Source organism: Manacus vitellinus, unplaced genomic scaffold, assembly GCF_001715985.3.
Source record: "Manacus vitellinus isolate BGI_N305 unplaced genomic scaffold, ASM171598v3 scaffold_0_pilon, whole genome shotgun sequence".
Lineage (NCBI taxonomy): Eukaryota > Metazoa > Chordata > Aves > Passeriformes > Pipridae > Manacus > Manacus vitellinus.
The window spans coordinates 21,504,082-21,518,395 of record NW_021938789.1 but is presented as its reverse complement, the minus strand read 5'-3'; the positions used below and the strand labels follow the sequence as shown (position 1 = coordinate 21,518,395).

The 14,314-nt window shown below is 38.7% G+C and overlaps 2 protein-coding genes across 2 annotated transcripts in view; one reads left to right on the top strand and one right to left on the bottom strand.

Annotated features, from left to right (window-relative positions):
* The window catches only part of FIP1L1 (factor interacting with PAPOLA and CPSF1), a 40,562-nt gene extending 29,137 nt beyond the window's left edge, over window positions 1–11,425 (bottom strand). Inside the window, 9 exon segments of the mRNA XM_018069179.2 lie at window positions 972–1,040; window positions 1,316–1,446; window positions 2,569–2,676; window positions 2,885–2,946; window positions 5,091–5,194; window positions 8,374–8,431; window positions 10,618–10,657; window positions 11,343–11,373; window positions 11,375–11,425. Coding sequence (XP_017924668.2) covers window positions 972–1,040; window positions 1,316–1,446; window positions 2,569–2,676; window positions 2,885–2,946; window positions 5,091–5,194; window positions 8,374–8,431; window positions 10,618–10,657; window positions 11,343–11,373; window positions 11,375–11,425 — 654 coding nt within the window.
* SCFD2 (sec1 family domain containing 2) overlaps window positions 11,424–14,314 on the top strand; it is a 191,960-nt gene continuing 189,069 nt past the window's right edge. The window contains exon 1 of the mRNA XM_029962751.1: window positions 11,424–11,617. Coding sequence (XP_029818611.1) covers window positions 11,424–11,617 — 194 coding nt within the window. The remainder of the gene's footprint in view (window positions 11,618–14,314) is intronic.

The following is a 14,314-nucleotide window of genomic DNA, read 5'->3' as shown; positions in this document are numbered from 1 at the left end:
ATTCTTCTTCCTTTAGGACAAGAGTTTAGAGAAGTTTGAGAGTTCAGTCAGATGCAAATTTTAACTTCTATTGCCCACTATGTCTAATGTCCCACAGTATTATATTAATGATAACTGAGGATGGCAAAAAGCCCCAGAGAGCTTCTGATCTGATAAAATCAAAATAACTCAATACCCTCAAGTAGCACATGAGGGAACACAAAAATACCTGTCTGCAATTGACACTTCTGTCACAGGAATATACAGAAGAAAGCAACAAACAGTTCCAAGTAATTTTAAAGACAGTTCAAGAATAAAAATTACTGCATATTGAAAATCAGCAAAATAAATAACCTTTGGATTTTAATTTCAACTCTAGTATCAAACCAATGAGTAAATGAGAAAATGAGAAGTTGAAAAGAAAGTTTAATCCTTAGGATAAATCCTATCATATAGATTCTTCTGCTTTCTGAAAATCAGCATTTCTGAATGGAAAAATTATTATACATAACTTGATTTATTGCCTTCTAATCCCAAATGGAAAACAGAAAAATATGAAGGTTGATTTTCATATCTCAGAGTTGTCAAGGATAACTGTTACAAAACACAGTAAGAGCTAAAACAAAACAGTAAGAGCTAAAACACCACAGGAAAAATAAACATGCCATAATCTACAAAAGCTTCCCAAGCACATCTGCACAAGCAAATGCACTGCAACTAAAAATAAATCATCACATAAAGAAAAATTAGTTTCACTGGGAAATTTGTTAGTTTACCAAGCCACTAACTCACATGCTTCCAGAATAGTGACGAACAAAGCAACACTTTTTAATCCGCAATTTGTGACATACACAGAAAGTCACTGATGTAAGATGAAGAGTATGAAATAATGGCTGTGTCCATTTCAGTTGTTCTTCTATCAGTCTGTGGTGGCATGGGAAGCAATACTCAAGAAAAATGAGAGCAACCAACAAAAGTTTACTAAAATTCACCTTAAAAAGATGGTATCTGCCATCGAGAATCTCTGCACTTGGTCTTACTTCCATAGCTTTGTCTTCAGCCTAAGTTAAATAACACATTGCCCATTAAGAAACCATACAACTCTTAAGTGATGGGCCACAATCTCAATAAAGGTACAGATGCAATCTAGCTGTAGCTGTCTGTCACACTATCCAAACAACTGCCACTGAAGCAACACACTAATACTCAAGGTTCAGGGTAGGGAGTCAGGTGCAAACTCTAACAAACACACTGAACTGGGCAGAACAAGCTTACAACACACAAGCAGCTTTACAGGTCAAAAACCCATTTACAATACCAAAAAAGTACTATTTACCGTAATTTTATTTGTGGTTGAGGTAACTGGTAAAATTTCAAGACCCATTCGTATTCTCTTTTGTTTTTCACAGTAAGCTTTCCAGGTATCTTCATTGAAACCATAGTTAAAATAATCAGAGAGATCAGCCCCTTTAAATACAAAAGCACAGGTTTTTAGAACATTACGAAGTTCATCTTTTCTTCACTGAACACACATACACCACTACTGATAACAGCAAAACTGATTAGGTACTGACCTAAAAACACACGACTGAAATGGACAATACATCAGTAAGCATAAAGTATTCATGGCTATGATTATAAGAACATTCAAATTTAGTCAGAAAGAATATCTTGCTTAGCATCGTGAATTAGGGATCAAGAGTAAATACTTAGAAAACATCCTAGGATAATTCCCTATATCTTTACAACAAGATAAATGTAAGATCTACAGTTTTGCTGTATGTTAAGTGAAGAACCACTCCCTTTTGCTTGTTCATTACATTTTGCTTGTTTGATGCCATGAAGTATTTTTATTTTAAGAGAGGGACTAAACGTAAGTCAAATGCTCAGAATACATTTCAACAGTTCAAACACCAGATTATCATCAAAGACTATTTTTCCTATTTTGTAGACACCATTTGCACCGTCAAAGCCATATACAAACACTGGAAAAAAACTATACACAGCAGCAAGATGTACTTCTACTAAAAACACCAACCAATGCTGGTATTATTAGACAAGTGTGGACAAATCACTTGAGCCAACGAGATAATACACAGAGAAGACTTATGGAAAGCCCATGTGGAAAGCCACAGTTTCCTTCTTCAAGGTTTATGGATGTCTATGCATGAATACAACGCAGCACAAGCAGCTACGTTTCACCATTCTTCCTGCTCAAACCTGCTAGAACTGTTTTCCATTCTGCTTTACCTTCTGTCCCCTAGCATAGACCAGTGGCAGTAATCTCCCCAGAAACACAGATTTCCAAGGAAAGTTCAGGATATACACATACCATAAAAAAAAAAAAAAGGGCAGGTCCTACAGTCTTTTTCCTAACATATGAGCAGGATGAGTACTAAGAAACATGGCACAGCCACACACTCTCTGGCACAGCAGGAAGGCAACAAGTAACTTAGTTGCTTTTTACAAGTTAGACTGCACAGCACCTTCTAGGGATAGGGCAGGTGGCACCTGTATGCAGTCACCAGGATTACTATTAAAATAACCTACTGAACACCTATATATCAGTTAACATAAACCAGACATTACCTGGTTTTCTCCACGGTTTATCTTCAAAAGAATCTAAGTCTACTTCCAGAAGTGGCACACCATTAATACTCCCTGGTGCATCTAGATCCAGTCCTTTAACTTTTGCACCTGTAAAGAAAAGTTACCAAGTTAGAGCCTTCTGTCTCTACTAAATGGAATTTTAACAGTTGCAATATGCTTCAGAAATAATAACAGAAAGAAAAAGCTAAATTTATCAAGAAGTTTTGGAAGTTAAAATTATTTCTTTAATCCAAAACTATCCAATGTTTGGGGTTTTTTTGCATTTTTATTAATAGTACTGTGTAAATTTTCTTACCAGAAGATCCATAAGCTCGTCCTCCTGCCTTAATATTGAGATTCACAGGTGCTGCTCCATAACTTCAGGAAATTAACAAAAAAATGAATTAGATAAAGGAAACTTTCAAACCAGAAGAAAACAAAAAACAAGAGATAGCTAGATCCAGAAACAAATTGGACCCAGGCTCAATCACCATCCTGAATCTCTAGCTTTCCAAGCTGGCAACACTGTAAAAGTAAAGAGATCAGCCTAGGAGGAAGAGAGAGTACCTTTCTATGCTCAGTAGCAACTTCTCCAACTAATAAACAGTTGTGAAGCAAGTCCCATTCACTCCTCCTGAGTTGAAAGGATAAAGACCTTGATAGAAACAAGAATGGACAGAACCAGAAGAAGAGAGAGAGAGGAAAAATGCAATTCATTTAGGGATACAGATGACAGTCTGGGGATTAGAGTAAAAATAAAATAAATAAAAAAAGGAAGGGGTTAGATGGATCATTTTCTCTCTTCATAATCATTCCATTTAATCTGTACAGAAGTGGAAAATACAAGCATCTCTCTAAAATGATTGAAATGCTGTCTGTTTTAAAGTGCTTCTAGCAATCACCTATCCCTGTGACCAACAGAAAAGTACATAACTTTTCACTTTCTAAAATACTTGAGAGTTTTCTTCATAAAAATGCAGTCAGAAATCTAAATACTGAACAGATTTAACTAGTTTAGGAATTACAGTACAGTTAATTTGTAACATTAAGAGCTAGCTTTCATTACCATTTATGTGCATCTTATTCTCACAGGTGACTCATAACATAATAAGATGAAAATATAATTAGAAGGCAAGTGCATCCACTTCTATGCAGTTTTAGTTTTCATTCAAGGGCTAGAACAGCATAAAACTGATACAAAACATTTAACCTTCTGATCTGCCATGCTGTATTTGTGCATGACTTTGTCAAACAAATCCAATGGGTTTTTTTTAAACAGCAGTGGACTACTAAAGGAAAAATCATTTAATCCTATAAAAGAAACTTGTCTACTGGAGTTAAAATGAACAGCAATGCTCAGTTTGTTTTAGATTACTGGCCTTCCATGAATTTTCTGTCCAATTTGCCCAGAAAAAAAGGTTTTTCAGAAAATAAGCATTTCTATATAAAACTTTCTACTCCAATTAAATTCAGGATCATCTGCTCATTGTCTTCTGTATTCATGGAAAGAGCACCAGCAAATCCACGGAGAATACAAATCTAATTTTGCTTTAGTCTCATAAAATTTGAAGCCACTGCCAACATCACAAGAATACTGCAAGTTATTGAGAGCGGAAAAATAAAGAACTGAAAGAATTTCTATTTTTTTAAATATTACATTGATTTGCACAATAATTTAGGATATGAAATACTGAAAGTTTAAAAATATCGTTTCAAATGGGAGTAAATCACCTTCATTCCAAAGTTAAGAACATAATGATATATATGAGTCAGACCTACCTGCAGACCTGTCATATTTCTATTAAGAAACAGCACTCTAGTAACTCTGGTTTTAATAAGCATAAAAATATTAAGATTGTCAAGAAAAACAAGCAAGCCACTTTTCTCAGAAAGTTTCCATGCAATGAATAATACTATTTTATAATTTTGGGTAAAAGTAACACTGTTGAAAAGCATTCAGAGAAAACAAGTTCTTTCTCAAAAGCAGAAGAAGTACGGGGCAATAAAAGCAGCAAAAAAATTCTCATATGGTACAAATACCTAAACCATGAGCTCGAGAAGTAACCTCTAGAGACTGGCAGCTCCATCCTGAACTACATTAAAATCTTATTTGAGGACATCAATAGGAATTGAAACTACAGAGGTCTAATTAGAACTATATCCACTATAAACAGGATGACAGACAAATATCTCATGTCTTGGCACCCAACCCTTTGCAACCAAAACGTCACTATCACAGTAAGAACACCAAAAATGCTATATAACATAGCCATTCCAAAATAAAAACCAACTCTCCTCTTTACAAACTTAATACAAAATCTGAAAATACAACTCATACAACAGCTCTTCCTTGTACTTCACTGATTTCATTTCACTTTGTTATCAAGTCATCTATCATTAAAAACATTGCTGAAAAAACTCCTAATTAACACTTATTGCACATACAATTTGTCATTGACAAGTATTAAAGAGACTAAGTTAAAAATTAAATACAATCTTAAAAGTGCTTGCAAATAACTTACCTAAACTGTGGAGCTCCTGTTTTAATATCTCCTATGGTGACTTGAACATCATCTTCATCATCATCACTATCACTATCACTATCATCCTCAGCCTCTGCCACTTTCTACAAAAGAAAAAGTCATTGCTTAGACAATAGGCAGTCACCTACCTTTAAAGTGGAAAAATAATCCAGACAAAATTATCTGCTCTAGAAATCTTTGAAAGAAGAAAATTCTCCTCTTCCTAGTCCTTAGAAATGAGTAGCATTAACAGTAAATTTAGGAGGTTACAAGTATCTGAAACATGACATTTCCTAAATAAGCATAAAATAGTTTCCACTATCTAATATCCTTCTTCCCTCTATCTAGCTCATACACATTGGTTCTACTCTTACCTTGTCATTCAGGAAAGAACTTAGAGATATGCAAGACTAGCTTCTTGCCATCATCAATTATATATCCAGAGTAACTCAAATACATGTTTTTCCAGTTGATTACAAACACTGCACTTCAGAGAAATCTATTCATTCCTAACATCAGTAAACTACATAAAATACTTCAGATACAAGAGTACACTTTATGTGTTCTGTCCCACAGCCTTTAAGCTTGCTGGTATACAAAATAGACATGCCAGCTCACACCAAGAGTTCACCTCGTCCACTATTTTGGGTTTGTTAGGTGTTTTGTTTTGGTTTCTCCTTATAGAGACCACAGAGGAGAGAAAAAAATCCATATGATGTTCCTCCCTAACTCTTTCAGCTGCTGATTATTATAAGCTCGGGGCACCTCCTAAGCCAGTTATGGTTTGGTTTTTTCAGGAACCCCCAATGGATCTTTCTCTCAAGTACTTGTCCAGACTTTCCGCAGACTCATAAAAGGTCCCAGCAGTGACACTCTTTGGCAAGGCATAAAGATCCAACATATTTTATTTGTTTTCATTCTGACTCCTAAGACCTTTATTTAGCAGACACAGTCCTCATATGGAAGAGACTGTGAGGAGTCAATCCTTATTTATAGTCTCCATACGTGATTTTGTCAGCCTCCATCATATCCTATGTATGTCTTTCTTCCCAGCTGAGAAGTCCTTGGCTACTCAGCCATTCCTGGTATGAAAACTACCTCAATTACTTTTGCTGCTCTTCTTCTCTCAACTTTTCCAGTTGTAGTAGCCTTTATGACAGGAGGGGAAAGAACAGCAGTCAGAATTCAGGGTGCAACTGAACCATGAATTTATGGTATAATGATATCTTCCATTTTGTTCTATATTCACTTCCTGCTGTATCACACGGTTTAAGTGCTTTTTAGACTCCAGACTAGCACTTAACCATCAACTTTGTGGGTCTGTCTACATATCTTATTGTGTCCCTAAGTGGTAATGATCAACTCAGAGACCATCATTTTATTTGTAAACCTGTTTTTTCACCAATGAACATCACTCTTTCTATACAGAATTCAATAGCTGTGTATCATCCAGTCAGTCCTTGCTCCTACTATCTTGATTAACTTTGTAACATCAGAAAACTTGTGATTTCACAACTTAGCCCTTTTCCAAGTAAACACATTAAACAGCACAGGTTATGCACAACATTCCAGAGAATTCCCACTGGAGGTGACCTTCCTTCACTATGAAAACTGAACCTTGACTTCTACCCCATGTTTTCTATCTTTTACACATTAATTATCCATCTGGGACTCATTCTATAACTGCATAGTTTTCTTAAAATCCTTTGGTGAGTAACTTCTTCAGAAACATAGTGGAATCCAAGTGAACTTTATCAACCAAATCACTCTTATTCATGTACTGGAATCCTTCAGGAAGAGGCTGAACACACCAAAGCCAAGCTGATTCTGCCCAGGCAGCCTGCAGTTATCCATGCACAGCTGACCTCTAGCCCTTATCTATTATACTGTTAACTTGCCTGGTACATAAATTAGACAAAAATAAGCAGCTGCTTAGAAGATAAGATGTTGGAGTGCAGTTCATCCTTGCTATACAACATTAACATAATTTACATAACAATGATGAGTCTAGTCATGGGGCAAAGGCAACCCTTCTCAACCAAACCCCATTTCTCTTATAATGAATGATTGCTTAGCTTCCTCCTCACAGAAATATTCCCTTTTCCTTATTCAACCAACTTGAACAACACCCATTTTTCTAAGTTGCTGCTGAACCTTCATGCACACCATTTACCATGAAGTTCTCAATTTTATGGAGATATGCTAATGATATCCTAACAATGCTAGGCTTTATATAAGTGAAAAATACAAAGGTATGCAAGTACGAGGAAACTGCACCTATGAGGATTTCCAGAAATACTTTAAAATCAGCAAGTCCAAAAAAGAGTATTATTGTTGCCTTGTATCTAACAGACTAAATTTACCACCCACTTACAACATTAGCATCACACAAAACACCTTTGATGTACTTTCAATAAATATCTTTTCATCTTAAACAACCAAAGTAAGTTTTTAAGTTTTTATAACTTTTTTCCCCCAACTTTAAATTTATAAAGTTGTACTATCTTTCAGAAGAAGTTATTGAAAAAAAATACTTTTGAGAAGCCAGCCCTTAAAACTTACACAAATATCATGATCGTGGTTTCTGCATCATTCAAAAAAAATTCTTGCAAGACACAAGCTAAAAATTCCCAGTTAAGTAAAACTACAGTTTTGTCATAGAACATATTTAAATTGTTCCAATCACAGTAAACTGAGTCCTCTTATCAACACTGCAACTGTAAATTTAATTTCCTGGTCCTTTCCTTCATCACACTAACACTGAAATTGTAAGACACACTAAACAGTGACGACTACTACCAAACAAGTCTGTTATGTTGCCCCTAAAATGCACAGGTAATTCATCTCTTGATCCATATTTACACATAGTTCTGCAAATAGTGATTGTTTATCCCATTCAAAAAAGAAAAATGATCAGAGGATTTTATTTTCCTATCCCTGAGAAAAAAAACGGAGCATCATTTTGAAAAGGACAGCTTGGATAAAAGACAGCTCTCTTCAAGCACCATCTTTCCTCTCCCCCTCAAAAAATATAAGTACTATTAAATTTATTGTCTGTAAATTAGATTTAAAAAGTGGAGCACACCTGGAAATTTGACTTCCTAACTTAGTAATTTCTACAGTTTCTGCAGTCTGCAAACACCTTCTAGAAAAAATAAAATCAAAGGTGTACACTTAATCATTAATTCATTTAATTATAGGTCCTAGTCAAATCATGAATTCCCGATAAATCATAGAATCAAAATATATTAAAGCAGTATTTCAAAAACACATTTAAAACTACCGTTTTCACAACGCCATTTTCTGCAGCTTCCTCTTCACTTCCAGGTGGGGGTGGAGCACTTAAATAAAAACAAACAGGAAAAGATGAAACTAGGTATTTATGCATGTATTATTTCACATGTATCAGCTGCTGATGAAAAAAGCTTTGCTAGATCATTCCAGATGAAAAGCCAAAGCTCCAGCTGTCTTCTGCACTAATTAAAAAAATCAATTTATTAAAAAAGAAAAATCTATATTATTTAGCTATCGTACTAGCTGGATGTTTGCAGAATAGTTGGAAGTAATGAGGCATTAGACCCGGATCCTCTTTTGAAATCAAAGTGAAATATTTCATAATATATGAAGGGAGAATAACAGGGGTTTTTTTCCCTGTAGACTGACACTTTTCAAAGACATAATGGAAAAACATTTAAACACCCACAAGTAATGTTGCACTGAAACAGAATTCCCATATCTGCACTGTGAAATTTTCTTCAACCATATGGAATAGCTACAATTCAATTATTAATTCAATTATATTTTAACTGTAGAATGAAAACTGTAAACATTTTAAAACTACCAGTCCACCAAAAATGACCAGACCAGTTCTGTCAAACCCATGCAAATAAGCTCACTGAGCCTACCTACTGCTGTTTCTTACACAGCAATTATTTTAACTTCCATAGTTCCATTAGCTATTAAGAGCTGCACCACAACAGCGGAGTGAGCAGGTAGCCATTTAGAAACAACATTCTTTCACTGAAAAGGTATTTCTGAAATGAGTGAGCAACTGCCAATTTTTATGGAATTGAATTATTCTAATCCCATATTCTGTTGGCAAAATACCCACTCGCAAGTTTTGCACCAAAACCCAACACAGCCCTGGTATTGCCTCGGGATTCAAGCTTTGAGTTCATCACCTGGTAAAAGGACAGATTAGCTACAGAATCTGAATAACACCTCACAATTTTTCTAGATATGAAGAATACCAAAACTGATAATATTTGTTATGGTTTTTTGTCCAAAACTATGTACTGAGGCAGCCAAAAGTCAAGCTAGACACTATTGACCAGAACATGGAATAAACTGTTTCTAAAGATCATTCTGGTCACCATGCAAGTAATTTTCTTAAATAACACTAATACTGACAAAGATGCCAGGTCAAGAACATGAGGAATCAACTGATAAGGAATAGCTTCTAAATAAAGAGCAAATAAATAACTAGAATTCTTTGTCTTGGAAAAGAGATGGATTCAAGACAAATGCAACAGAGGTCTAAAAACTTGTTAAGTGACAGAAAACAACTCTGCTTCTTATATTACAAAACCAATGGGAATCAAATAATTACATCTAGTAGCTGCTTCACAACGATATCATATATAGTCATGTGGTGGAGGTCATTACTGCTTTATCATTCTGTGCCTGTCAAAAGTTGACATGAGTTCAGAAAAGCAACTGAGCAAGCTTAGGAACAAGCAGTTCACCAAGGGTAACTAAATGCAAAAGTTTGCACTGAAAAATTGAAGCATCTATAGAAAATAACAGTGAATGCTTTCATGCATTGGCTTTCCTTTTATTTGTTTAATATATCTTGACAATCAAAAATTTCCATATTTTACCAATTGTGGGACTTCTTCATTCAGCATGAGCAACTGATTCCCATTTCCAGTCAGTCCTTGCTACTAATCTTCATTAACTTCACTAGAAGTTAATGAAGCATCTTTGTGCTCTACTACAGCTCCTTATAACTCAAGCAGGCTCCCCCCAAATAATTCCAAAGCATTTTCAATTTTTTTTTCCAATACTGTCTTACTAGGGAAAAAAAACAACCCCAAAAGCCTAAGCAGATGTGATGTTTAGATCCACCTATCTGGTAACCTTCCACTGCTTCCTTGTATTCTTTTTGCAACCACACAGCAAACTCTTTGGGAGACAGGCTGTCTTTTAGTTTCTAAATCATCTTGAACAAATGAAGTCCTGATCCATTACTAAGACCACAAAGCAGAATGATTACAGAAATAAGAGACCTGTTGACATTTTATGAGGGGTTACTGTCTCCATACAGTTAAAACTTAAAATAACTTTCATAGTCTAGTGACCTAATTTCACAGAAAAGCCAAGTCCAACACACTATCTTAAGGACATTTTCAAAGACATCAGAGCATGGTCAGGTGCCACCAACTTTCAAGCAGCTGGGAAGAAGAATGTAAAGAACACAATTTTTGTGCAGCCATGCTGCAGGGCTTCCAGTTGCCAAGATACTCACCTAGATTTTTCTTCCTCTGCTTTCTCTGCTTCATTTTCATCTACCATAAGAGAAAAGAAACACACCACTTAAGAATAAAATCACCTGAATATCAACTATGACAGATATCTTGCTATGCAGATTGGGTAACTCTTCAGATTACTACTGAAGACGTGTTCTTAACGTTTCAGTTTTGAAATTAGTCGAGCAGACCCTCGAGCCCTCAGAGTGCTCTACACCGACAGGTCCACCACATAGGCAAGGCTTAGTTTACAGGTTTCATCACCATTTGAACGTACAGAAAGTCCCTAAAGTTGTAAAAAAGTTTATGTATAAAAGGCTAAGGCTGTTTCAGTACTGCAACGCCGGGACCCCGGCCAGGGGCCAGCGAGGGGACGGGAGGCCGCCCTGGGGGTGCGTGTGAGGCGCGGGCGGCACGCGGGGCCCCCGCGCCCAGGCCCAGCGCGCCTCGGCTGCGCGGCCCGGCGGAGGGTCGCGGCACTGGCAGCGCCCCGGACACCGGGCAGGGCAGGAGGCCGGGAGCCGCGGCCGCCGGGGGGCTGGCCGGGAGGAGAGAGGGGACTGAGCAGCCACGGGGGCGGCGAGACGGGGGAACAACTGCTCAGCGGCCCGGGAGGCGGGCAACGCCGGGCCCTGCGCACCCCCGCAACGGCCCCCCGCCGCGGCCGCGCCGGAGACGCCGCGCGGGGAGGCGGGCTGGGCACGGGGGTGGGGAAGGTCCGTACCGCCATAGAGCCACTCCTCCTCCTCGTCCCCCCGCGGCCCCGTCGGCGTCCGCCGACAGCCGCTCCGCCTCGCCGGTAGACATGGCGCCTCCCGCGGGACGCGCGGGCCCGGCCGGGCAGCGCCCGCCGCCGCCGGGCGGCCCCGGCCGCGCCGCCCGGGACTCTCTGGTCGGCTCGGGCCGCGGGAGGGCGGCGCTCGGACGGGCGGCTGCGATGCCCAAGCCGCCCGCTCGCGAGGACCGCCGCCGCCGCCGGCGCTTCCCCTCCCCCGCCGCGTGAGTGACACGCACAGGAAGCGGGCCCGGCCGGCCCCGCGGCGCCCCGGGCACGGGCTGCGGGGGGCGGCCGGCCGCCGGCCCCGGCACTGCCCGCCCCGCAGAGCCGGCCCGGCCCGCTCTGTCTGCTGCCGGACTCACCTCAGCTGCGCCTTCGCCACCCTCCCGAGGCGTGGTGTGCCTGCGAGAGCCGCCTTCCCTGCTTTTCGCTGCCCTGTGCTCTCCTGCATCCCTAAACGCCCGTCCGTGCCCTCAGCAGGGATCACGGGCAGCGTGGCGACCTCCTCCTCGAGAACATCCTTGCCTGTCTCCAGAAGCAGGACTGGGCTGAACACACGTGCCGTGCTTCTACTGGCGGCTGATGGCAGCTGCTGGGGGAGCGTAACCACGGGGTAAACACGCTCCTGCTTCTACTAGTGCTGTCCTAGCTCTCAGCTTTTCAAGGGACTCTCCCAGCTGGACGTAGTACTTTAGCTTTAACAACTCTTGGAGATTTTTTTTTTCTCCACAAATTTCTTGATTTTATTTTTAGCTCCAGTAACAGTTTAGCATTCGTAGTGTGCTTTGAGCATTCTAGAGTGTTTCTATGCATTTAATGAAGAGATTGCTCAGTTTTAAAAGCAATGGAAGTGGCAAGCCATTTTTCGTGATTTTCTCACTTTACATCTGTGAATGCTAAACAACAAGTGCATGATTCATTAGAAAATGTAAGTACCAACAACTGTCAAAACAAGTTTTGACCAGTTGTGGGTACAAATGGAGCTTGTGGCATTTTAGGATGTTTGTGAAAACTCAAACAGGGAGCCCGTTTTTCACAGCAGGTCAGCTTGTGAGAAGTCAGACTAGAGGGTTTGACTGTAATATAAACTCATCACAACTCTCAGTGGGGGAAGCTTATTCAAATTGCCTGCGTAGAAAAGCTTGTTCAAAAGTTTCATGACATTTCACTGGAGTTCAGATGAACAACCAACCATCTCAAAAATTTTGTCATATAAAATTTAATGTTTGGGTATCATATACAGGTACAGATTATGTGGTGTAAATGGGTATGTTTTCATCATGCAATCTCATTTTTTATACATACAGTAGTGCAAAGGCATTTTTCACCCCAAACATTTCTAGACAGTTGTTTCTCATAAGACAAATCTGAATTATAGTACTTACTATTAGACATCAGTGTCTGAATTTTCATTCCCGTTTTGTTTACTTGGTCATTTAATACACTTCTGGCTGACATTAAATGACATGGAAGAACTCAAATAGTTTCCTTTGATTGCAGACACAAGGAAGAAGAAAGAAAATCACATTTGTGAAAAATAACACAAATAGAAACCAGGAGTATGTGTAGAATGTAAAATCTCTTAAAATACATTGGTGGAGATCCTCAAAGCAGTTTTCCTCACGGAAACCTTCAAATAGAAATCACACTGAGCTAGTAGTGATGTAAAAATCCACCTTGAACAGCTTGAGCAGCTTCAATATTGAAATCTGACCCAAGCAGGCTAAGTCTCAAAAGTAGTTGCCAGCCTTCTACTGCTCCCTGGGAAGATCTTTACTCACCTCTGGCTCTGGTTGGAGAGAGGGTGCTCAGAATCTGTTTCCTGCTTTGTTTCAAAGGACAGAGGGCTGTTTGCCTATGTGGCTTTTTAACTTCTGCCCTCAAAAGTAACAACTCTCACGAGTCCCAGCCTGTGGAAGGGATCTTGGTGTTTCTCCTTGCTGCTTCACAGAGGGAGAGCAGCAGCTGTGGCCTGTAGAAACTGCTTCTGCTAGGGCCCTGAGTAGCTGAAAGCTGAAGTTAAAAGAATACATCTTTGCAAGCTGCATAAACATATTAACTCACAGGTTACACTCCAGAAACCCACAAAAAGATATGAAGTTTATGGGAAACTTTTAATACAGTTCTTTTTCTAACACAATAGTTGTAAATTTGCACATGGGATAAAATAAGCTGTAATAAATACTAAACATAATAAATGTAATAAAATAAACACATAATTTATTTAATAATTTTCAAAATTTCATAATTACTAGATAATTTTATTTTGTAATTTAACCACTATGCTTTAAACTGATTAACCTCATTTTGTCTTCTGGATAGTAAGCCTTTTTTTCAACATTGGCATATGCAAAACTAGATGCAATCAACATTGTATTTATAAAGTAAAAAGCTATTTACTTTCTTAAAAAAGCATCTGATGTTTTGACAATATGTCTCAAAAAAACCCGTCAACCTTTAAGAAGAGATTAAAAACAACTTTTTAAACATTATAAAACTAAAAAAACCTTTTAAAATAGTAGGGAAAGCCATAATATATATATAGATTTTGCCTATGGCACTCAACCATACAGCAAAAACTCAGAGATACATAATCTCTGAAGTAATTCAATATGAGAGGAGGATAATTCTACTTGTGTAAAAGCTTAGGGGCCCAGTGGTTAACCATCCCTTCTTGGCATCCATTTTTCGAATCAAAATAGTCAAGAAGGCTATTAACTTACATTTTTTTCTGGCATCATGAAGTTATATGCCCTAAAGTTAAAATAATAGGTTGGGGTTAGAACAGCACAGAGAGAGAGGAGGTAAGAATGCATCCGTGTGGGAATGTGCATGGAGCACAGTGGAAGGAGAGGATGTGATTTAATTACTGGAAATCTGGTGGTTCTGCATTACTCGTGTTTTTCAGTGTTCTGCAA